Below are 25,598 nucleotides of genomic sequence, written 5' to 3'. Positions count from 1 at the left end.
AGGTTAATTAAAAGATAAGGAATAAAACTCTGTTTGACTGACTGGTGTGGGATCACACCTGTAGCAAGCGTGGAGAGAGGGGGATGCTGTTTGTTCTGCCACCTTCATTCCAGAATTTCCCTCTCTGCCCTTACCCAGAGCTCCCTCCTTCCCTGTGACTCAGGCTACAGCAGTTACTCATCCCTCCACGTACACAGCGCCCTGGAAAATGTGACTTGCTCCTTGAGAGTTTTCTCCACGTAGGAAGCTCCAACACCCGGTAAACAGAGGAAACATTTAAAATATCTGAAATGAGAGGAAGGATTTTTCCATCCAGTTATATAAAGCAACCATTAACACAGCTCAGAACGGTTGATGTTACCAACAACGTAACGCAGGGCTCTTCTGGAAGAATATAAAAAACACAGGTTTATAAACATCACATCAGGGACAGTTTTTAAACTTATAATTTATTTTCCTCCCAGTACCAATGAGATAGGGTAGGGTCCATCTACCTCTGAATGGATTTTGCTGTCCCCACTTGGTGGGGCAGTGCTGAGCACTCTGAGGGACCAGGGCAGAGCCTTCACTGCTGCCAGCTCTGAGGGACCCTTCACCACTGCCAGCACAGCCCAAGGCTGCTCTGAGGGACCAGGGCAGAGCCAAGGCTGCTCCCAGCCTTTGCCACCCAGAGCTGGGCCCACGATAAACAATCCCAGCGTGCTGAGGGCCCAGCCACCATTCCTAAGGCTCGAAGGTACTGTTTGTAAAAGACGCAGTATTATGTAAGCAGCAGCGGGTACATCACACGGCTTATCGGCAGCCTGGAGGGATCTTTGCTCCTCAACACCACCCAGCTCCGTGGCACTGAGGAGCAACCGTGTCCTGCAGCTGGAGCCGCTCCCCAGGCTGCGTCCCCCATGCCACGGGGGGTGACTGTGACGGCAGGAAGTGGCAGTATACAGAAAATACAGCTGAGGAGAAGGCTGAGGCCGCCCCCACCCCTCCCAGCCCGCCGTGCCCTCAGGCCCCGCTCTGTCATGGCCGTGGCACCACCGGCGCTGCCGCTGCCCATAGCCCCGCCCTGAGCCCACGGCCGCTGCCCATCACCGTCCTCCGCCTGACTGACAGGTTTCCGAGCCATTGGGTCCGCAGTGCCCCGCCCCCCGCTCTGCTCTAGCCAATGGCACCCGCGCGTCTGTGATGGAGCGCCCGCCCCCAGCTCGCCTTCTGACCAATCAGCGCGCGGATCTGGGCGGAAGCGGCGCGGCGGTGGCCAATGGGACGGAGAGGGCGGCCGGTAAAGGGCAGCGGGCGGCGGGCCCGGGGCAGACGGGCGGGAGCGGCGGCAGCAGGAGCTGGCGGGGCCCTTGTGCCCGGCCGGGGCTGCAGGTGAGGAGGGGGCGCCCGGCAGCGCCTTCCCGCAGGGCCCGGGGAACGGCTGAGCCTCCTTCCGTTCCTCTCGGCACGCCTGGGGGGCTGCCCGCGGCCGGGCGGGTCCCTGCCCAGCCGTGCGCTGTGTGCACGCTCGGCCCCGCGTGTTCGTTGCCCGGGGGACGATGGGGATGTCGCTCGGTGGGGCTGTGGCGGTTGGGCCTGGGCCCCTCGCGGTTCTGCCGGCGCTGGGAGCTCTGGGGATGGCGGTGCGGTGACAGCTTCCCCCGTGGCTGCCTGCGGTGCGGGGCTGTGCGGGGCAGGGGCGGCACTGGGGGGAGGGATGCGATCGGGGCTGGAAGCGGGGCGGAGAATGAGAGCGTGAATGAGAGCCGGGGGATCGTGCCCCTGTCAGGCCGTACTGCTCCCGATAAACCAGGCTCTTCCCTGGTGCTCCCACTCCAAGGTCCTGACCCTGCTACCAGCATCTTGTATCAGCCTCAGGCTCCCTTTTGGTGCCTTCTGTTTGTTACCCTGTGTGATGGGGCTCTGCCCCATCCCGCACCTTCAGGTGTAATTTGTGCATCTCCTCCAGCACAGGAAATGTGGATGTGTCTATCACAATTGATGAGCTACAGCTGCTGAGATGTCTCACCTGATGCTATCTTGTTTGCAGAGGTATGTCAGGAGCAGCTTTATCCATGCAGTTATGGCTGGAGGGATTGCATTCTGTACTTTCAGTCTCATGTAGGTTCTCGCAGAGAATTCCTAGCAGCTTCCTCTTATTGTTGATGAACAATTGCCACTGGTCTGGCAAGTATAAAGATTCCTGTCAGCCTCTTAGATTGCTTTTTGGCTTTCACAGCACTGGTGTGTCCTTCTGTAACAAGTGTTCCTGGCTTGTTAGTCAGCGAGCTGGTACAGTGTGTTCATCTTTCATGCCTCATTTATCAATTATTATCATGCTCAGCCATGTTCATAATATTGCTTAGGTTGATATGTTCAAGTCCCTGCTGATGTGGTGTCCATAGAGCACTCAGTTCAGTTGTTTGTATTTGTGATATCTCATTTTTAGACTTTCTTTGATAACATGTATTTCCTGTGCAGGGAGTTTTGTCTTGGGTTGCCGTCTTATCTTTCATGAGTCACCGTCTCTCTGAGGTTCTTGCTTAGTTCTCAGATCACAAGAGAAGTTTCAATAGCTTCTCTTGCCTCTTCTTAGATCAGAGGACATTCAACCATTCTTCTTATTCTAGACATCACTTATTTTGGTCTCAAAGTCAAGAGTAAGAACAGGAAGGATATGAAAAGAGAAGTAAAAGCTAATGTTTAAGTTCTTCCATTCTCCTGTCTTAGTCTTAAAAATAGTGCTTTTGCATGGGAGGTCCTCTGTGTTACTGAGTGAATTAGCTGCATAAAAGATGAGGCTGACCTAAGATTGTGCCAGACAGTCTTTTTTAGGTGTGGAAGAGAGGTGGAGGTTGTGGATAAAATCTTCTACCTTGCAGAACTGTTTCTGAAGAAACTTAAAAATTAACTTGTTCTTATTTTCCTTTAAAAGCTGTATTTCTCTATTCAGAGAGTGAATAGCAGCTTAAACTCTTAGTGTTTCATAAAGCTGCTTTATTAAACCTGTCATGTGAAAACTCAGAGATTAACACATTGAAAGAGTTGTACTGGGAAGGAAAGGTGGTGAAATAAGACTGACCTTGACACAGGCACATGAAGAGGTTTTCTAAGTTCCAGCTATACTCCAGATGGGATTTGGTGTAGGATAGGAAATGATTGCTTTAGAGCAGTGAAATGCCAGGGTGCTACTGGCTTTACAGTGTCCTGTTACCTTTCTTCATCCATATCTCTTGCCTCTTCATCCAGACTTCCACACTGCCAGCTCTGTACCAGAACTTGGATTAAGCTAACCAAGAACAGGATTTTTCTGGTAGGAGTGTAAGTGCTGGGCTTGGCTGCTTGTAATTCCTACTGAAAGGTGCCAAGACCAGCCTGAAACTGGTCACTTGGACTTTGCAGCAAAAGCCTAAACAATTGTGGCTTGTTAGTGCTTTGGAGTCTTCATCTACACTTCTGAGTTTCTCTGGAAAAGTGTTTGGTGATGTGTTACACTCTGAATTGCTGTTGTTAATGTGCTGTAGATCAGTTGATCTTCTGTGCAAGTATTTACCCTTCTTCTGCCTATATACCTTGCAGAGTTTACACTTAGATGCAGTTAAACATCTGATCAAACTCAGCTGATTGATTGAATTTCAGTTGATTTCATTTCAGTGTGCAAGGGCACACTGTCCTTCTTGTGCAGAAGCAGAGTCCCCCTTGCCCAGCATACATGGGTGGGGGGCAGTGATGGTGCCCTGTGGGGCAGCTGTCAGCATTTTCTGGCTCTAGCAAGGCTTCTGCACCCAAGGGCTTGCCTTTCATTTAGCTTCTTCAGCTGACTTAATAATAAAGATTGTCTCTGACTGCCAGCCTTACCCAGCCAGTGTCAGGCAGCAGTAATTGAAAATGCTTTGCAAAGCAGTTCAGTACAAACCAGGTGCTTGAAACGTCATTGAGTTCTTAGAGGTAATGGCAGTGGGAGGCTGTGCCAGGCTTGGCAGAGAAAAGATTTTTATCTGTATCTCCAGACTGACCAACCAGTACATTTGCCTATTACTCTCTCTGCTGTTGAGTAATGTTTTCATTTCTTCTTATCATGGGTTCAGTCTGACTAAAGCAAATTACACTGACAACTTAAAATGAGTTGAGCTCTTGGAAATGCTGAACTTTTCTGAAATGTCTCATGTCTTACTTGCAGGTAACTGAGCTGCAGTCCTATTCAGGGCATCAAGTACTCAAAAAGTATAGTACAGATTCCTCACAGGAAGGGACAAGTGACTGACTGCTGCTGAGAGTAGCTTGTCCTGCTTCTAAACTTACCTCAAAGCATCCTCAAAGATGCTTTTGTATAGAGCTGCAGGTTCCAAAAAGCTTGTGCAGAGGGGATTCAAGCCTGGCTCTCTTATCTGGAACAACCAGTTCTATGAAGTGTTGGTTGAGCATATGTGAATATGAAGGGTTGTACTAAGTGAAATAAGCACATGCACAGTCATTTACAGTGACCCTCCTTGTAAGAGGTAAGGACAAAATGTCCTAAAACACGAGCCTGTAATACCCCTAGCCTGTCACTGATTCAGCAGGAGAGAGGGCAGTGCAGCTCTTTGCACGTTGAATTGCTGGTGACTGCTGTAGTGCTCCAAAACCTCTCTTTTACTTGCAGTGTGGGAGAACTTAAATATTCAGCAGTGGTGGTGGCTGTGTGTTGGTCCACCCCTGTCTCTTTGTGTGTAGTTCTTCTGTCCTGAAACGTTTTTGCTTCAATTTCGAGGTTTCTTGTGTGAATTATGTTACTCCTCCAGTGCAAGCCTTCTATCTGTCATGGGCAGGCTGTGAGAGAATGACTCTGCAAATCTCCTGCTCCCCTGTGGAGAGGAGCTGCTCTTCAGGGGAACAAAGTAAGCAAGGTGTTTGTTATTAAAGACCGCAGTGAAGCAGCACCTCAGCTTTTCATACTGTTCAATATTTTGTTTTCAGGCTGCTTGAACTGGACTGTTCTCAAATAAAGTTCTCTTACCTGTGATTTGTTGTAGGTGGGCTCTCCCTGCTGTGTGTGGAGCATGTTCCCCACTTGCTCAGCCCTCTGGCTGAGCAAACAGCTGTGATGTATTTGGACTTTGAGCTATTCCTCCAGTATGTTCAGCTGAGCCCTGTGGCAGTGTGGGAATGGAGGAGTTGCAGTCAGAGGATAAATGAGGCTTTAACAATGTGATGCTTCAAAATATAATGAAGGAATAGAGCAGACTTCCTTGAGAAGAGATGGTCTATAATGCAGTTTTTATTAGCTCACTTAGCTCTCTGTGGCTTGGTTCCAGCAGCATTCCCTCAGCTACTGAGCGTGGTTTGTTGGGTTCTCTACAGTCTGCTTACTCCATTTCTTCCCTGGAGCTTAATGCTGGCACAGTTATGTGGTGGGCAAGGGACACCTGCTAATGCTTTAGGACTGTGCAAAGGTGTTATCCAACATTCCTCTCTGTACCTGGAAGTTATCTTGACCTCTTCACGGCCTATAGTTACATAAGGTAGTGGTTGGAGAGACAGTCCCAAGTCTCTGCACCTTATCTTGTAGGAAAGGCTCATGTTATTTGAGCAAACATAATTATTTGACTACTGCAATTAATAGATTTCAGTGAAGTCAGCGTCTGCTCCTGTCTTGGTTTAATCATGTTCATGAGGTGTGTGCAATAAAAGGTAATGCAGAGGTTTTCAATCCATTTGACACAAACAGGAACCAGGATAAGGTGATGTAACAAGGACTCTACATAGCAACCTTAACTAATGTCTAAAAGCTGCCTGTCCTGAAATAGAACTATTTCTGATTTAGTTAAGATGATATTGTGGGGAAACAATGGCAGTTCCTGTAGTTAGAAGGAAATGAATATCAAGGCTCATTTGACTGCAAATTAACATTCTTGGAGAAGTGAAAGTGCTGAAGAGCCTTTGCCCCTCTTGGCTATACATTTATTCTTGGGTGCATTTTTAAGCAACCTGCCTTGGGCTGTACACCCAGCCCTCTGAGATGCTTGATTCCTGCTCTGAAGGTGTAGAACTCCTCAAGGGCAAGGTAAAAAGCTCTAGTTCAAGGCACCTGTCTTTCTGACTGTGCTGCTGTGCTGTTCCTTGTGCTGTGAACTTTATCCCTGTAACCTCACAGTACCTCTGAATTTAGTGTGAGCCAAGTTTGTAGCTGATGAAAAGGTCAAGTTCCAATGAAGGCACCAGCCAAGAATTTTTTTCTGGACAGGGTGTAAACAATACTTGTTGGTTTCTGTACTTGCCAACCAGTCAAATCCTGACCTGGGTATGGCCCTGGCCCAGGGAGGGATTTGCACTGAGGACTTCAAAAGGCTGTCCAAATAGTGTTCTTTAAACATCCTTATGATGGGGCATGTCAGTGTGCCCTCTTTATTTTGGAGATAAAAGCTGTCAGATGTTAGACAACAAACCTGTGGTGGGCTTTGCCAAACTCCTGAGGACTGCACTTTATCTCTCATGGCCACATCTAACCCTAAACTTAAGTGCCTTATGAGCTCAGCTAATTCTTAATCATACCCTCTGAGGTCTGAGACTTGGCTGGCTCTTTTAAATGGCCAGAAGTACTGAGTGATGCATCGAGATGTCAGCATTTGCCTCTGACGTGTTCTCTGAGCCACACTGAAGGTAATGGGAGGTTCTGCACTGGGTGAGCTTGGGCTGGGTAGATGCTAGTCTCAAGATAAATGGTGTTATGACTTGCTTTTTATGCATAAGCTGATGAGGCATAGTATTGGTGTGGCCCTAAAGTACTTGTGCCTGTAGTTTTCAGAGAACAAAGCCGTTTAGATTTAACATTTTCCCATGAAAACAAAGGCAAAAGGATTCCTTTTACCCTGCTGGGTAAAAGGATCTGGAACTGTGCAATAAAACTTGAGGCTTTCCTCATGAGTCCTCTTACACAGGTTCTGTACTTGTCCTCCAGTGCTTAGTCTGGCAGCCTTTCCTATCAGGACACATGCTTCAGAGCCCTTCTCAAGTGTTTTCATCTTCATCTGCATGGTCCCTAAACATCATCCTCTGCATTTAAACTGCTGAAAGCTCAGCAGTGTGACACTTCCATGCACTTCCTGGAGTGACATTTGAGTAATATGGAGGCATGAAACTTGCCTTTGTTTCAAAAACTATGCAGGGCTCTACTTTTTACCCTTTCCTTAATGAAGTTCCTTTCCCCATAATGTGGTTCTAAATATCTTACCTGGTAGTGACAAGCCTGTACCTTCTGGTTTTGCAGTGTATCTTTCAGAAAGGTCATTAGCTTTGGCTGATGTTAAAGGTGTTAATTTCCTGGAAACATTCCATAAAGAACTAACTTCAGCCTTCCTCCTTAAAAAGGTGGGAAAAAAAACACGCCCTATTTCTGATCCCAGTCTGCCTAGGCACAACTCTAAAGTAGGGTGGGTTTGCTTTCCTCTTGTCTGATATACTTGTTTTCAGGGTTTTATTCCCAAACTAAAATGTATGGAGCCAGTCTGAGAAATGTCTGATATGTTAGTTAACAAAGTCTGCCTGCTTATATCTGTCAGAAATGGCCTCTCTGGCTCTTGTGAGTCCTAGTGGGTAAGAGTATTACTGTGCTTGGTAAGCTGTAACTGAATGGGAAAGGGAATTGTTAAAGCCTCACTGTTGGCCATGCATGTTTCCAGTGTTGTGGTGTCCAGCTGAGCTCTGAGAGCATCAGTCAGCCCAAATGCTGAGGGTGGGGAGGCATCCATGAGGCTTTTGTACCAAGCTGCCCTTCCTGGAAATGGCATTCCTTCCAGATTCTTCAGGCCATGTAATGGAGAGCAGGAGATCTCGTTAGTGCAGCCCCTTTGCTCTTTGTGTTCCATAAAGCTGCATCCTTGCATTAGCCCAAAGCATTTCTAATGCCTCAGTGAAATAAATGAGTCTGCCAGGCTTTCAATGGCTTGTTAAAAGGAGGGAGGATCCTGTGGGAATGGCTCCCTTTAATATCTTTGCTTTTTTAGTGGTGCTTTTCCAGTATGAAGAGTCAGACTCTGCTTTCGTGGGTGGAGGAGCTGTAAAGCTTGGTAGCTACCAAATCCTGTGTGTGCCCTGTTGAGTCACAGTGGCTTCTGTCTCTGGAAGTTTCCTCTCCACAGGAAACCAGAAACTGAAATGTGTACAGGTCTTTGATTTGTTGATAGTTATGAGTTCACTTACTGAACAAGTAAATATTTTGATGATAGATTTCCCAAAAACAGTGTTTTTGAAAGGCCATATAAAGAATTTGCTGTAGCTCTACTGGCTTTTGTTGTTCTTGTGTCTGTTTCTGTCTGGAAAGGGTGAGACTTGGGATTTTTTCTCATTATACTTGTACAGATGATGTGCACTCTGTTAACAGTAATGCTGAAATGTTTCCTGTAACATGATTTTCAGCTTTTTGTGATGAAAGGGCATATCAAAAGGTCACAAATCCAGCACTCACTGTCCAGTGATTAATTTTAAAGTTATCCCTCAGTTAAAATTGGGATTTAACAACATTGCTTGAGAGGCCTGCAGGTCTTTGGGGCTGTCATGCCTGTAAGTGATTAAAAAAAAAAAAGAATTCTGCAATTAAGATGCTTCAAAATAACATGCTTGAGGCCAAGAGCTTCAACTTCCTTGGGTTCCTTAATTTCAAATGCTTTGATGGATGGACAGGCTAGATTGCTTCCAGTGGTGTGCTTTTTGGTAATTTTGCCTAGCCTGCCAGCAGTGAATCCAGTGTTTTGTATATGGAAAAAGCCAAATGTTTGTCCATTTAGATTAATGGTGACCCAGATAGGGGAGATTCTAGATTAAAATTTGTCTGGCTCAACCCTGTGGTTATCTATCTTTTTTGTTTAAACAGACAAATTTATTGGGTCAATGCAAAAAGGGTTTAACAAAACAGAAGCAAGGTGACCTCATCCCAGCTGGTTAAAGAGGGAGACATTTGTCCTAGGTGATTAGAGGCAAAGCTCAAATCCATTTTAGTAAGCTAAAGCCTTAAAATTTTAAAGCTTGACTCAGGCCTTGCACATCTGCCCTGGCTGAGACAGGTGTGTTGGGGTCTTCAGAAACACCAGGCTTTGGAGCAAGTGCCTCAAGTGACACAGCTGAATCCACAGAGCATGGAGTCTTCATGGGCTGCATCCACTGCTCAAATAATCACTGCAGAAAGCTGTGCCATTGAAGCAGTGCCAGCTTTGTGTTACATCTACAGGCTGATCTGAGCTTTTGGGTAAAGATTCTGACAAATACATAAACCTCTAGCACACGTTTGTGGCGTAGGTTCTGTGAATGTGTGCTTTAGACTGTCTAAAATGGAAAATACTAGTTCATAAGTGTCAAACATAATCCTGCCTACCAACAGCTGATTTTTCTGAAAGTAATGGCAAGCTTGTATGCTGTTTTAAGGGAGTGACAGGCTAACATGAGATATAAAAGTATGAGAAAAGATGTGGTGTGTTTGTAATCTGAAGATCATATGGGAGAGAACATTTTAAGGGAGGTAAGATTTAGTTGGATTAATTAGACTGAGTCACTATTACAAAATCCTAATGACTAATTGTGCTCAGTTTTATTTTTAAAAATTCACTTAGGTGAAAGTTGTAAACAGCAAACTAGCTTAAAATCCAGGTGTCAGGATGGTCTCAGGTATTAGTGCCTTTTAATTTTCTGAATAAAACAATGATAGGAAGATGTCAACAGAACTTTGGGGATTTTGGTATGAGAGAGATTTGCTTGAGCACCTGATTGTCCTTGAGTTCAGGAACCTGGTCTGCTCTTCAGCCAGTTGTACCTTCCCTGGTGAAACCATTGCTGTATTTTGCCTGTTGTCTCCTACAGAACTGATGGTAGTGTTGGTGAAATATTACCAAGCAGAGATGTGAGATAACATCCTGCAGCTAAACATTGTACTGGAACTCCTCTCATGATGCTCACGCAGAAGAATAGAAGGCTTTTTATGGCCCATCTTCTCACTTCTGCTGTACTGCTCAGAACTGGAAAAGAAAAGCTAAAGAGTTGTCCAAGATTAAGTGTCTCTGCTTCCCTCAATCTGTTTTGCTGTGCAGATGGTTGTGGTGGCAGAAACTTGAAGCTTTCCAGCATGCTGTTAGTCAATAGCTGATGTCACACGTGTTTTCTTCCAAGGGGTTTTGATGTAGCTGCACTGAGTACAGAAAGTACTTCTGAGGCTCTTTACTCCTGCTGTAAAGGAGAGTTAGGCTTTGGTATGGTCTGTCCTGGTAGTGTTTTTCCATTTGGAAGCAGCAGCTGTGGTAGGGAGCAGACAGTTCTGGAGCTTTTCCTGGAAGCCCCGAGTCGGCATCGATTTGTTGTGCCTGTGGGAAGGCAGCTCTAATGGCGAGTATTGCTTACCCTGGTGTGGGCACAGGCTGAAAGCTTTCTCTTTTATTGGCAGCATCAAATTCTTGTAACAAGCCTTCTTGCATGTGCACTGGTGTTAATTAGGTGGCTGTGTCTGAGCCTCCTGTGGCTCCCGCCGTGGTGAAGTGTGATATATTGTAACATCTCAAAAAGCAAGTGTGGGAACAGGCAGAGACTGTTTACAAGCTTCCATCTGTAGGAGTGAGCTGCCTTGCTAAGCCTGAATAAAAGTAGCAGAAACTTCTTTCAGACTGGCTTCACACTTCAGTAACATTGTAGATACTGCAAAGTTGAGAAGACTATCCTGCTAATCCTAGTGCTTTAAATAGGAAGAGATTTGGGTAGGTTTTCTGAGTACAATGTCTCGCTGTCTTGCAGGGATGGAGTCTCTCTGCTCATGAAGTTGCATTTGCACGGTGCAGATGAGTTAACACTGTAGGCAAGTGAGCTTGTCTGGAGTCTGTCCACTGGCAATGAATTTCAGGTGCAGATGAATCAGAGTTGGTGATGACTAACTACACAAATAGCTTGCCATGTCTGTGATGGGACCTTTGTATAAATTTGTGTTCATCCTTTCTGGCTGAGGAATGCAGCTTGATCATTAATAATCAATTTGCTTTCCCCCCACAGGGTAGCTCAGGCAGCACGTGGATCGGTGCCAAGTCTGCTGAGGACTGGCAACTTTTTCTAGCTTGAAGAAAATTGAAATAGGTAAGACTTGGCTTGTCACTTAGCTTATTTGGGTTACCCATGTTACTTAGGAAAGACCCAGGGAAAAACCTGTGCTTTCAACAGTAAATGCAGCCAGCTGTTTGAACTGTATATTCAAAATAAGCTGGATCAGTTTAAGAATTTGATTTCAAGCTGGAAGGATATATTTTTATACTGCTTTGCTTCTGTTCCTTTACTCTGAAGACCAGATATTCATCTAGTCCTTCAGCTGCAGAATTGCAGTGAATAAAAAGAAATGCTGAAAATGCCAGTACATAAAGTGGCCATCTTAAGTGCAGGCAGGATTTAGTACCAGTGTTCTCGTGGAACTGCAAAACTCAGGCTGAGGAGCTGACACAGTAGTTCTTTCAGGTGCTCCTTTTCAAGTCTGGCTTGGACACCTGTGAAGGAACACCTGTCCAAAGCTGCTGAGGTGCCTTTATAGCCTGTCTTTTCACCCAGCTCCTGTTTGACCTGACTAGTCTTGGCCAAGATCCTGCATCTGTTGACTGACTGCTGATACCTGAGACACTGGTGCAGTTCTAGGACAGCACTGATTAGGAAAAAATCTCCTTCACAGCTGATCATCCAGTTTTCCTTCTGTTGGTCTGGGTGTTTAGAACAATACTAACTAAATTTTCTTCCAACTCAAATGTTGGTATGCTAGGATTTCCTGGCAGTGTTGGCTGACAAATCTACTTGTGTATTTAACATGACAGTTGATATTCATATCCAATGCTATATTTCTAGAAGCTGTAATGTTGTTTTTTATCTGCAGGCTGAAAATGAGTACAATATTGGAAACCTCTGAGCTGCCAGCAGTGTTTGATGGGGTGAAGCTAGCTGCAGTTGCTGCTGTTCTGTATGTTATCGTTCGCTGCTTGAATTTAAAAAGCCCCACTGCCCCTCCTGAACTCATTTACCAGGACTCTGCTTTGGCTCGCTTTCTACTCAAATCCTGCCCACTTCTGACCAAAGAGTAAGTGGTACATTTTTTCCATGCTGACCTGTATTATAGGAAGAAGACCTGCACTTATCCATTCTTCCTCATGTGTTTCAGAGACTTGGGTTCAAATGAATGTCAGGGTATACTCTTACTAAAATAAATCTTTTTAGCATTTCTTTGTCTCAGGTACCTGGATTTGACCAAGCCTTGTGCTCTTTTCTTCCCCCTAATAGCAAAGCAGTGTTTGATCCCTGTCAACTCCTAGGTGTATTCCACAGACATAGAAAAAGTCATCACTGTCCATCTTTATAGAAGAAGATACAGAATGTTATCTGTATGCTGATGTTGTACTATACCAGCACCAGCAGCTCACTGTGCAAATGGGGGAGGGATGGATGCAGTTAGCACTTGTTCATGATCTTGTACTCCTTTTTATTAGGAAAGGAGTCTGTTGGGAAGCATTTTCATGGTGTGTCAGTGCCCTTATAATGAATACAGGGTTGGCTATTAGTTTTAAAGTGCCTGCTCTTATCAGAAGTACTTCAAGTTGATTGAAAACTAATGAAATTTATTACTGGTAGAGCACATCCTAACTAGTTTAATAAAGTAATGACATAGAGGCCAGCTCCAAGCCTGTTGAATGCACTTTCAAATTGACCTTGTGTCAGCTGTGTATTTGAGCAGGCTGATCCCTGATCTTCCATTCCAAGACCTCCAGAATCAGTGCAGCTGCCCTCAGCTTCACCAAGAACATTCTCCAATAATAGCAAGCATTTAGTACAATTTCATGAGGCTTTGGAGGGACAAGGACTTTGATTACAGTATTTCTCTTCTGCAATCACTTTGAAAACTTGCAAGTCCTATTTAGAAGCTCTAAGTACATCAATTATATAGTAAGTGCTGAGTGCAGCTGCATGAACTTTCCTTTTGGATCTCAAAAGTCAAGCTGACTTAAGGATAGTCATTTTAGGGGAGATGAGAGGCTTTTAGCAGTGCTGTGTTCAGTGCCTTGATTACATAAGGTTTAAGATGTTAGGCCATGGGCTCTGTAAACTTTTAGAGGAAACAAAGCATTATCTGTTGAAATTGGAACCCAGAGAGGTTTCTGTGATGTACTCCAGGTTAGTGATAACAAATGTGTTTGGATTCTTGATTATGTGTACTGCTTTAACTGCAAAGCAATTCCTTTTCTAAAAAATACCTTGAGGAGGTTTGAGTAACTTGGTACTTCAGGTAGTTGCCATCCCAGTGTTGCACTCCAGTATGACATGTCCCTAGTCACTGAAAGAGCAAGCATGAAGCTGATTACCTGCCTTGAAGGCATATTGGTATCAGGCTAGTCTTTGGAAATGGATTGTAAGCTAATTTAGAGTCCATTTCCCTGCTATTTCAGCTCTGTTCTCACAGCACATGCTCCTAGCACTGCTGTATTATTGACTTTGAGTTGGAGAACAAAGCACTCCCAAAAGAGTGAAAATGCAAAACATGTCCAGCAGTATTGAGGCATCTGTTGTGCATTAATTGCAGGAGTGATGAGCTGCTTGCAGAACCCTGGTGTTGTGTTGGTCGTGTGCAAGTTTGATTTGTTTGCTTTCTCTGGATCAGCTGAGCTCAAGCTTGCCAGCTTCCCTGAAAACTATAGCAGTCCTCTCCAGTACCTGGTCCTTGGGCAAAATATTGTCTGAAAGACTTCCATGACAAAAGGAAGCAAACTCAGCTGAAACAAACCAGAACAAGATGTATCAATAAATAACTGTTCAGTCCTCTTACCTCTATATCTCTGTTAAGGAAGACAGCACTGTTAGGAATATAATTGCTGTTGGGTGCTAAAAGGATTTACAGGAAAGACAGCTCTAAGATGTATATGTGATTATTTCTTTTTACTATTCTAGTGATGTTATCACAAACTTTTTTTTCAATATAGAAGTTTTTTAAAAATCAAAGAAATCCTGTCTTTAGGCATAAAAGTCACCTGGAGACTACAGGGAAACAAATGTATTTAAATTCCTGCAATTATGCATGAAACTGTTTGTAGGATAATTAGGGAAAAGCTATGTGAAAACAGCTTGTGCAGTACTCCACCAAAAATCTTGCAAGGCTTTGATTACTTGCTAATTATTCAGAGTGTTAGGAAAGCTGATTAAGCAGCTCTTTTCAGATTCTACCATGAAAGCAAAATAAGTAGCCCAGTAATCCCTTCTGTTATATTAGTACTGAGTTTGTTGTCAAATCTGTTTTAAGACCAATTCTTCTGTGCAGAGGAATGTTCATAGCTATGAGCTGACTTTCAGGCCTGGTCTGTTCAGCTCTTGCTTAAGGGAGGAAGGGGTGAGGCCACTGCTATGAAAAACAGGCTGGCAGGGAGAAAGAATAACTTTATTTCTGCTATCTATGCAGGTGTTTAAAAATCCTTAGAGTAAACGCTTTTGGACTTTATTTTCCCTTTATGGCACAATCCTAACCTCTGGTCTAATTCAGTGCATTGTAACTGTGGTGTCATTCAGTAAGCCAAGTGGTGGTGGATGAATAATTTAAGAACTTTGAATTGTAAAACTGCTTGAGATGGCTGTGTGCCAGGTACCTTGTACTTGTAGATGTTAGTACTGGTTTTTACCGTTCTGTAAACTGCCAGAAACCTTCTACATATCTGCCAAACATTGGGAAGCAAGAGAATCTGTCTTCCTAGAGCTCATATTCTCTTACCCCTTTTTCCATTGCTCTGACCCTGTCCAGCTCTGTACTTTGGCTTACCAAGTGGAGTAGCATAATCAGGCTTTTCCATTCAAATTGCTGCTTCTTATATGGAAGCTCTTGCAATTCAGCACAGCTATTGGTGCCCTTGAGCACTTGGGCCTGACTGCTGGTGGCAGCTGTGTCCTTTTCCTGCCTTTCAAAAGGGTACAGAAAGTCCTTCATCTGCTCTTATTCCTGTAGAAATGCAGTGCTGGCTCTTTGATTCATGAGGGTAAATTTGGCCAGTGCTTGCTGTGCTAGGTTAGACATTTTTGGCTGTTTACAGTTTATTCTAACAAAGTGTGGGTATCTTTATTTCTGTAGAGATGTAGCACGTGCCATCCATATCGAAAATAATTATCCTTGCTGTCTGCACACTTTTTATCATCAGTAAAGGCAAGCTCCTCAAAGATTGAGGCAAATGACTGTCAAGCCTGTTAGTAAACACTGTCAAAGATCCAGTCTACATCCTTCTTATCCTTTGTTTGCACACCAACCTGTGCTGGGTGAGCAGGCTGCCTGGTACCAGAAGACTCTTTTACACTGTCACTGCTTTTCTCTTAGATGCAAGGAGATGAGTAGTCAGAAAAGCGGTCTTCAAGCTTTTCAGTGCTCTTTTCTTCCCCCTAATAGCAAAGCAGTGTTTGATCCCTGTCAACTCCTAGGTGTTTTACTCTGGGAGGAACACTTCCAGGAGAATAATAAACTAGAAGAGCAGTGTTACCCCTGAAGCTTTGGCAAGTGAACATGCTGAGAGGTAGAGGAGAATGGCAGCTCCCTGTTGGTAAGTTGAAGCTTTGACCTTGCAGAGGAAGCAGCCTCGGGGGTCTGAGTTTTTGCTGGGTGCTGTGGCATTGGCAGCAGCCTTGTGTTCTCCAGCTCTTATCAGCAAGGGAGATTTGAAGTGCTGTAAATCCTCATGCCTTGTTTTGACTAAAATACTTCTTGTGTTTTAGTGGGGGAGGAGGGGTGTGATGGGCTCTTTGCTAAATAAAAGCTTCTTAAATGGTGAAGAAGGTGGTTTAGCCAAGGGGCCAGTCAGTACTTTTAAATAGTTCTGACTTCACACAGGTACTGTGGGCAGCAGACAAACACTTCTGCTCCATTTGTTTCTTTTTTGAGACTCGGGGAATGTAGAAGCTCCATAACTTGCTTAAATATTTTTGTTACAATTTTTTTTTGCTGTGTCCTCATCACATTGAGCAGTCTAGCTGACCTGATGCAGAAAAAGCTGCTTTCTACATATTTGGGGTTGAGGGCTGAACCATGCAGACTTCTATATGAGTTTCCTTTATTGGAATTTAATTTGCTTTGCCTAGCATCAAATAAAGGACAAGGCTCAAAGTTTGATTTTGTGAAACATTCTTTAAATACCTCCAAACTGCTCTGTAAAGGGGAAAATAATCTTACCTGTTGTAATGCAGGCAAAAATTCTTAGAATCCTGACATTGGCAATTTGTAGACTTTTCTCACCATCAGTATCCAGTGTGCACATAAAGGCCATGTAAGAGTTAATGTTTAAAGTGTTAATCTCCTCAGATGAAATGAAGCAATGCACCAGAAATAAGCCTGTTGCTGAACTTCCACTTCACATCTTTGAGGACCTGAATGCTGATGCCTGCTAATAAAAATAGCACAGTTTTTATGTGCTTTGTGTGAGCTGCTTATACAGCTGCTGCTTTCCTAAATTCCTGCATACTGGATTATGTATGTGCTTTAAAATGATAATCCACTGCCTGAGAGCCACTAAATTTAATCTACAATCACATGCTGGAATTGTTTTAAATATAAAAATGCCAGGAGAAATTTTTTGGGAAAACCTAAGAGTTGTCTTGTTCTCCAACACTGTGGGCAGCCACCTATCAAGATGTGAGGCTGTGCTGCACAGCTGGAATGCAGGTTTGGAGCTCAAACACTAACACTGGTGAGCAGATTTATGTAACTGGCTGTGAATTCACTTAGCCACTTAAGGGTAGTGAACTCTGTACTTGCTGGGCCATGTAAGTGACCTTCCATAAAGAGTAAATGCCATCCCCAGGCCTGTTTTCTCTGCCTTCTGTTACAGAGTTACTGGAAGCTACAGGGCTGCTTACTGGAAGACATAACTGCTCCAAATATTTATCATGATTCAGGGTGCCTGCTATCTATTGCAACTAACCAAAACAGGGACATGAATCAGTTAAAAGGCCTTTGTATCTGGAGAAAGCTAGGAAGCCATTTTTGGTTCACAGAAATAAAAATCTCCATTTTTGGTACAACACAACTTTTCCCTTGGAATTTTTTTATCAGCACGTGCTTGTCTGGGTTGTTGTGTTATGCTGTCCTTGTCCTCATGTGGAGGCCTTGGCAAGAGGTCCTCCTGGCTGGTGTTCACTGCTCAGCTCCTGTCACCATCAGCCACTATTGCATAACAGTGGAAATGCTGCTTATGGACATGGTGTTTGTTCCTGGGCTTTTGTACATCTGGGAGCAGCTTCTCTGGAACAGGACACTGAGGGATATGTACTGAACCATCTTTGTGCTCTGCTGGAGTAATCTCTGCAGTACACTGCTTTTCATTTCATTTTACAGCAGACAGAGAGGAAGGAGTTGAAAATCTGCTGTGTCCTTGAGTGCTTTCCTTGGTTCTGCTTGTTATCAATGCTGGAGGAAAGCTACCTGCTTTTGAGTGAAGGGCCCTTGTTTGGAAGATATGGTTAAATTTAGCAGTAATTATAGTTTTAGCATAAAATGTGAAGGGCAGTATTCAAATGCCCCTTAGACTGAATACTCAGTTGCTCAGTCTGCATGGTTGTGTTGCATCCTGCTGAGCTTGTTTTCTTAAGGTAAACCACAAGAACAATGCCCTGAGTACATGCTCTTCTGTCTGCAGGACGGTTGTTTTGGAGAAGCATCTTTTTTCAGCTGTTTGCCAGGAGGAATGTTGACTTCACTACAAAACAATCTGTTCTAGCTCTTGCTATCAGCACTGGGTAGTTAGGTTTTTTCAGCTGAGTTGAGGATAGGAATGTCTCTGGAGCTGCTTTTCACATAATAGGCTTAAATAAAATTGATCTGATCTGTCCTTTCAGAGGGTAAAGGCATTTTGTACAATTCCTGGCACATTTTCTCCCTCACCAGTGTGGTATCATGCACCTTCAGGGACTGCAGAGTTCTTTCCATGCTCTCTTCTTTGAGTGGGTTTAGTAAAAGAAAGCTGAAAGTCCACACAAACCCTGTGTAAAAAGATGAGCCATCCTTCAGCCTTGTGCAGTCTTGCACCATTAGGCTCAGTACTTGCTCTTGGAAGTTCTTGTAGATTTTGTCTCAGCAAGAGACATAAAAGTCACATGAAGATTTCAAAAATAGATTTGCCCATTGGCAAAATGGAGGGTCAACAGAAATAGTGTGACAGGCAGATCATATGTCTGATTCTGCTATAGATTATAAGGATACCTTGTCCTCAGCTGAGAACAGATTTTACCTGAATTCAGTAAAAGAGAGGAATCACTCTTACTGTAAAGGCTTTACAGGGTTTTGTAGTAGGTTAGATTGGCAACTTGTCTTGGTAAACAGAAGTAGTATTTTTATTAGCTGCCTTGTTTTGTATCAATCTGGTAAGGTAAATTCTAATGTCTTAGTTTTTCCACTGATAATACAAGATCTGTGCTATCTGGGCAGCTTTCTTCCCTTTTGCTGTTAAAGTGTCATTGTGCTCAGTGTCCTGAGCCTGGATTAAGGAATGTATTTTGCTTCACAAGTCTGTTGCTTAAAGGCTGATGGGCCTAAACAAAAAGACTGGTGAGATAAAAAGCTTCTGCCTGAACACTTGCATGTATTTCAGAGCTTCAGCTGCTTTAAAACTTATTTCTAGTGCAAACTAGAAATATGTCTAATGCCTTAGTAGCAGTTACAAATCTCTGCATCAGAGTACTAGTACATTACTCATGCTGAAGCTTGGCCCTTAAATGTGGCTTTGACTGTAAGAAGTCCCCCTCCTAGATGAGGGAAAAGACTGGGGAGAAAGAGGCCATACTGCTGCTTTTGTCTTGCTAAACAACCCCAAGTGGTTTTTATTTCATAGGAAGCATTTTTATGGCGTGTAGGGGAGGAGGGAGTTGCGGATATGACACATAAGCACTGGCATGGGGAAAGGTCCAGCTGTATGAAGAGGGAGTGTCAGAGCACAGAGGTAGGGTTTCTGTCACATTCTAGTGGATTATGGGCTTAAGCAGTAAATTTGTGTGCTGAGCTGCCTAGGTTTTTTGTGAACAGGGAAGAACACGATCTCTGCTTCATAAGCTCTCTCAAAGTGAAAAGGAATAATTGCAGGAAGCCCAAAACACAACAGGGAGGGCGTTGCTAATCCCTCAGGATCCAAGGTGAAGTCAGAAGCTCTCAAGCTTCCTCTGGGTACCCTGGTCTGTGCCCCAGAGACCACAAGTTCTTTAATTGGAAGTGTGTTCCTTGGGACTGCTGTTGTTCTCAACAATAAATCATTCATGCTTTCCTGTTCAGAGCTGATGTAACTCTTTTTCAAGGCATTGGCTCAGTCTCCTTAGAGTGACCAGGTGACTTGCCCACATGGTGTTGGTGCTAGGGCACAGTATGTTTCCTGTTAAACCACTTGCAGTTCTGCTTGTGCTAAAAAAATCTGATAACTAAGCCTTTAATGCTTTCCAGCTCATAGCTGTGTTTCTCACATATCTTTTTTGAGGCCCTGTAAGCCAGGAAAAGAGAGACAATCTGCTTTGTCACATAGCTTTAAATATACCCTTGATAAGCATAAGTAATTGGTAGACTCACCCCTCTTACTGAAAGGGATTTGTTACTCAGTTTGATCAAGTTCTGACTGATTCTCTTAACACCGTCCAAACTTTTACTTAATTCTGAAAGGCAAATCAACCTGTACTGTGCTCTTTGCTTAGTAAAACAGTTCTGTGTAAAATGGTCCCAGCTATCAAGTCTTGGGGCTTTCCATTTTCTGGAACTTGATGTGAATCCTGTTGTTTCTGCCACTGGCTTGTACAAGTGCTTACACAAGTTCATGTGGCTCAGCCCAGGAGGCTTCAGTGTTTCAATTAAAACAGATTTACAGCACTGTACAGTTCTGGAGGTCACTGTGGTTGGTTGGCAACAGGCACTCTCAATCTCACCCAGGCACAAGGCCTCTGTGTATTTAGTGAGAAGCATTTGTTCCTCTAACATCTCAATATAGGGAATGTCGGGGGTTTGGCTCCTGCTGCTGCTATCAGTGCTGAGTTTTCAGTTTTGAGAGTGTTTTAGTCTCTCCCCTTGTGTAAGGCTGCAAAGATCACTGCTGCCAGTTGAGTCAGAGCAAAAACAATTCCATATTTGTTGCTCTATTTGGGAGCTAGCGAGATTTGTTATGGGAGTGCTGATTCTCAAGGGCTTGTTAACACAGCAGGGGTAAGCAATTAATTACTGCCTTTCAGGTACGTTCCACCCCTCATCTGGGGGAAGAGTGGACATATCCAGACAGCTCTTTATGGAAAAATGGGGAGAGTGAGATCACCACATCCAAATGGACACCGAAAGTACCTGACCATGCCAGATGGAGCAACAGCCACCTTTGATCTCTTTGAGCCACGCTCTGAGCACTGCACTGGAGGTCAGTCCAACAGCTGCTGCCTGCATCTAGCTAACCTTGATTGTGCGCTCTGTCCCTCATCTGCAGATCCCCATGGCTCCCATTTGGCCCTCAGAAAAAGCAGATTTCTCTTTTTAAACTGTCAGTGTTGAGATCTTCATGGTACAGTGCTGCACTAGGACAGTTACTGTTATCTTTATTGCTGTGAGCAGTGCTTTTCTAATGAGATAAAAATTCAGTGGCTAGAGCTGGTAATGTTGGAGCTTTGCACAAGAGCGTTACAGTTAATTTTAAGTGCATATGATAATCCTGAATGTAATTTACTGTGCTTACTTGAATTACAGCAATTACTTTCTTGGTTGATGAAATGATATCTTGTTAAACTAGTGAACAGTGTCAGCAGATCAAATATCATTAGATTAGCCACAAAGTAGATGATGGTTAATGTCAGCTGATCAGAATGTCTGTGCTTAGCAGAGCTGCATTTGGAAAATCTGCATTACACCCAGCTCTAGAGGGGAAATGAGGGGGAAATAGCATAAACCAAATCTCCTTGGAGTGCTGGGCTCCACAGCTTCCATGCACGTTGCAGTCACAACAGGCTGTCAGAAGGCAGAACATGTGTAGCATCAAAAATGTCCTTCAGACAGAAGAATGTACTCTGGGTCTCTAAGCAGTGCCTGGAGAACTGTTTGCACAGCTTTCCCTGAAGCTAAAAACAGTTCATCTCCCATAGCATGAATGACTTTTTCCCATCTGAAGCACTAGAGCTGCTGGTCTCCTGTCCCATCCGGGATTTTTGGCAGACTGGTAGGAATTCTAGCTTGCTTGTGGTGGGTGGTTTCCCACGGATCTGAAATGGAAACCTTCTGACTCTCTTAATTTGCATGAAGTGACATTTGCTCAACTTCCCTCTCTCTCTGAGCACAGAGGATGTCACGATGGTGATCTGCCCAGGGATTGCCAACCACAGTGAGAAGCAGTACATCCGCACCTTTGTGGACTATGCCCAGAAAAATGGCTACAGATGTGCTGTGCTCAATCACCTGGGAGCCCTGCCAAACATTGAGCTCACTTCACCACGGATGTTTACCTATGGTAGGTACTTCATGGCACCTGGGGAATTTATTTTCAGGCTCATGGAACTTCTAGGGATTGATCAGCCTCCTCCAGAATAACAGAACCGCTGTACCTCAGTGGGGGTAAAACAGTTTTGTACTGTTTCTGAAGAACTAAACTGAATTTACATGGTAGGAAGAGAGGAGGCTAATACTAAATTCACTTTTGTATATTCTGCAAGCTCTTACACATGTGTTCTCATCAAGGAGGCAGTTTTTTGTAAGAAAAATTTTGGGGGAAAAAGCCCTTTTGTGCCTACCCAGAGCCTGTTCAAATGATTTTAGCAATACTGAATTTGCCAATTTGATGGAATGTGAAACAAGCACATCTCTGAAGGATAAATGCCACTTCTGAGGCTTTGTAAAATACAGCCTGAGAGGAGTTTGTACCAGCCTATCCAGAAAGTACATTTATATCTTAGGGGATTCATGTGAGGATTTGCTCTTGGATGTTACACAAGTCAACAACAGCAAGAGTTCAGGAGTGTGACAATGAAACTACAGAAGTGGGTAGTGTTTAACTGCCATTACTATGGCTCTCACCTTGAGTATAAGGAAGTCTTTCTTAACCTAGAAATTAAAAGGAATAAATGATCTGAAACTGTGTGAAGGGTGACTCCAGCCTTAATTGCCCTTTTGGTGAGTAATGTGATCCTTGTAGAATGGGGCCTCTTTGCCCGTGACCTAATCTGCTTGTTCCTGAGCTCTCTTGAGCCCTCATCTCCCTCTTTGCTGCAAGTATCTATAGGTCAATTCTGTGTTTAGCAGACTTTAGGCTTTATTTTTTAAAGTTAGCTGCACTACTGCTTAGATTTTGGATTAACTGAATAGTTATCTTGAACAGTTAAACTGTCAAAACAGAAATACTGTGCTTTGAGATGCCAAGGTCTGGCAGGCAAATAATAATGCTTTGTTGCTTGTTTTAGAATTGTTAAATATATTCCTCTTTGGGAAACACTTCAGGAATACCAAATACCCTCATTTGTAGTGAGGCCCTGGGCTGTTATGGCTGCAACACTACCATGTCTTGAAAACTAAATTTTAATGTTAAAGCAATTGCTGTTTTGATAGAAGTTAAGAGTTTGCTTTCATGAAGCTTTGCTTTAGGCCTTAGGATGTTATTCTGTAGTGCATCTCTTGGGACCTACCTTTCTGAGTCTTTTATAGCCCTGGAAAGGGCGAAGAATGACTAGCACTTCCTTTGAGTAAGACAGTAAATCACTTGGCAGAGTTGCTTCTTAAGTAAAGTGCCAACAAGTTCAGTAGACTTTACTCTGCCTCCTACCCAAATAACTCAGTGCCCTTTCAGCTTTGCTCTGTTCCAGGCATACTTGCTGAGGAACAAGTAGCCTAAATTTGGGATTTGCTGAATCCCAGCCTCTATATCAAGCTTGACCTGTTGATTTTATTGCTTTGGATTTTTGAGCTGCCCTGAAATCATGAAGGTCAAACACTAAAGTACATTGACCGCTGGCTTCTTCTAGAGGAAACCAGAGCAGTGCAGAATTTGTTATCTTGAAGATTGTTCATTAAAAATGTTCACAAGGAAGTGCCCAAGCCCTGCTGAAACACTCAGGAGCTTGCTGTTCCACTGAAGCAACAAGCTCTGGTGCTCAGGGTTTACTCCAGAGCTAGGTTAAGTTGGAGTCTGTCCACTGAGGATGCTACAGATGGGGTGGGGATGCAGTGGAGCAGTGTTAGGTTAGTACAGGGTGGAATGCTGGAATCCTAGGACTTATCTCTCTGGACAAGTTCCACAGAATAGAGCTGAGTTTCTGACGCTGGACAAGAAGAAACATCTGGAGTTCTATTTCTGTTGTCCATGTGATGCCTCCTGTGGTTTGCAGCCTTAAATCCAAAGGGAAGGTTAACAAGCTGCATAAACACTTGAAACCAGTGTACTAACACCATCACACTATTGCAGCTGCTGCTCCATATCTCCTTTTCCCATACTCACAAGCAGGAGAAATACTTGTAGGTACTCACATTGTTGTATGTGTGGAGGTCTTCAAGTCTGTTGAACAGTTGGAGGATGCCAGCACTGCCAGAAACTGGATCCCTCAGTGCCTGTGGGATGCAAGTGGGTGTTTGCTGACAGTGGAACAGATCTCTATTGAGACACTTAACCATTCTCTTGGTGTGGGGATACCCATGTGTCTTTCAGGGAGCTGCAGCATCTTTACCTTTTCGCTGGCTACAAAGGGTTGAATATCTGTGCTTAAACCCTTCTCCCTGATTCCAGAAATCACCTGCTTAGTCAGGCTCTGCAGCAGTCTGCTGGGAGCTCTTCCTGACAAGCCACTCCTTTCCCCTCCCCACAGCAGCGTGGATTTAGGGATCCATATCATCTTGCTTAAAAACAAAGGAGCAAACTGCATGCCAAATACCTCACTTCACTTTAGAAGTGGCAAACTGCCTCAGGAAAGCAATGATGTGTGCTGCTCTTGCATGGTAATGTCAAGCCCATAGTTGCTGGACTCTGCTTTTTAAAGCTGTTTTAGAAACAAAGCGTTTTGATTGTCATGTTAACTGTCACCGTGATTTTTAAGCAACTAAATTTCATCTTGCTTTGGCACTCTGTCAGAACTAAGCATGAGCTAAGCTCCACAGGACTCACAGATGTATGAACACATGTGAATCAGAGCTGTTAAAATCTTAAGGCTATTGAAAAGTCAGAAAGGGTAAGAAGCTGAATTCAAAGCAACTGAGGCTTCAAATGAGAATTTAAATATATTAGATAATTTTTTTAAACTTTGTTCTTCTTTTTAGGTTGCACCTGGGAATTTGGTGCCATGGTGAATTACATCAAGAAGACCTACCCTCAGACCCAGCTGATTGTTGTGGGCTTCAGCCTGGGTGGAAACATAGTGTGCAAATACCTGGGAGAGAGCCAGGCCAACCAGGAGCGAGTGCTGTGCTGTGTCAGCTTGTGCCAGGGGTACAGTGCACTCAGGTGGGTCTGGAGCTTTCTCTGTGCTGCTCTCTTCTGGGAGTGCAGGAGGGAGCAGATCTCTGGAAGGGCAAGGTGAAGATGGGTGTTTCTCTTGCATGAACTGATCTGACAGACTGTAGGATAAAACCCTCCTGAAGGAACACCAGAAGCTCTGCTGATTTGCAAGCACAAGTAAACTTGGTCAGCAGTGCAAACAGGTTTTGTGTACCTGTCCAGGTACATGCTGGCAGCTTCTGGGCTGTGCATGTGATGCTGTCTCATGGCTAGAGTGAAGAGGAGGCATTCCCTGTGCAGTCCTGGTGTAATTAACCAGGCAAGCTGGGCAGCTTGAGCAGCTGCTGAGCTGATGCCAGGTCTGCAAGCAATAGTTTACACTGTCTCATCACTCTGAGAAATATCCCATGGTTTGTAATAGCTTGTTTGGCCTCAGTGTGCAGTTTCATCTGGCAGCTCTTACCCAGGGAGACTGGAAAGGCACAGCACAGACTCTGTCAGTCTGTGCTCCTCTCTTAGTGTCCCTGAAACAGTGCTGGGTGATCAAGGGATGGAGAGGTGCTCACAGCTGTCTTATAGGAGTGGGGAAGGTGGGGTGGAAAGGTATTACAGCCCTTAAGCCTGAAAATATTGATGTTTCCCCACCTGGAAGACAAGGTTGTGGCACTTTAGGAGCTGTGATGGCTTCACTTGCATGTCCTGATGGAGGGTACAGCAGTGCTGCTTGAAAACTGAACTCAACTAATGCACTTTAACCTTTCCATATATGCACAGGTAATTGAGATTAAAGCACTGTAACTGGCTAAGCTGCTGTTTTCAGTTTTTACTGTCTGTACATATGGACAATTACTAAGGTGCAGCTGACTCTGCAGTAATTTACCTGCAATTTTGAGCTGTGAGACTCCCTTTTGGCTTGTAGGTACTGTTAGAACTCAGGTATTTGAGTCATAATCCCTTGGGCTGATAGGAATGGTGAAACTGTAGCAGGTCTGTGAGGGGCTTGCTATGGAATTCAGCCTCAAAGCCTGGTCAGGGTAGCTGGAACTCTTGGTGCTGATGCTGCCCTGTCTGTGTAGGGGCCAGTTTGTTATTCAGCAGCCTGAAGACACCTTTTATAAGTCAGGCTCTTTACCTATTCTCAAAGCAGAAGAGGTAAAAGCAAAAAGCTTTTCTGGAAGCACTGAGATGTCAGTAAAAGCTTGA

At 44.2% G+C, this 25,598-nt stretch overlaps 1 protein-coding gene across 1 annotated transcript in view; it reads left to right on the top strand.

Moving 5' to 3' along the window:
• Positions 1 to 1,298: 1,298 nt before the first annotated feature.
• Positions 1,299 to 25,598, top strand: part of ABHD2 (abhydrolase domain containing 2, acylglycerol lipase) — a 36,785-nt gene continuing 12,485 nt past the window's right edge. The window contains exons 1-6 of the mRNA XM_063169855.1: positions 1,299 to 1,371; positions 10,981 to 11,061; positions 11,840 to 12,040; positions 20,176 to 20,351; positions 21,261 to 21,428; positions 24,218 to 24,401. Coding sequence (XP_063025925.1) covers positions 11,847 to 12,040; positions 20,176 to 20,351; positions 21,261 to 21,428; positions 24,218 to 24,401 — 722 coding nt within the window. The 5' untranslated portion in view covers positions 1,299 to 1,371; positions 10,981 to 11,061; positions 11,840 to 11,846. The remainder of the gene's footprint in view (positions 1,372 to 10,980; positions 11,062 to 11,839; positions 12,041 to 20,175; positions 20,352 to 21,260; positions 21,429 to 24,217; positions 24,402 to 25,598) is intronic.

Source organism: Melospiza melodia, chromosome 15, assembly GCF_035770615.1.
Source record: "Melospiza melodia melodia isolate bMelMel2 chromosome 15, bMelMel2.pri, whole genome shotgun sequence".
Lineage (NCBI taxonomy): Eukaryota > Metazoa > Chordata > Aves > Passeriformes > Passerellidae > Melospiza > Melospiza melodia.
This window is presented reverse-complemented; position numbering and strand designations above follow the sequence as displayed.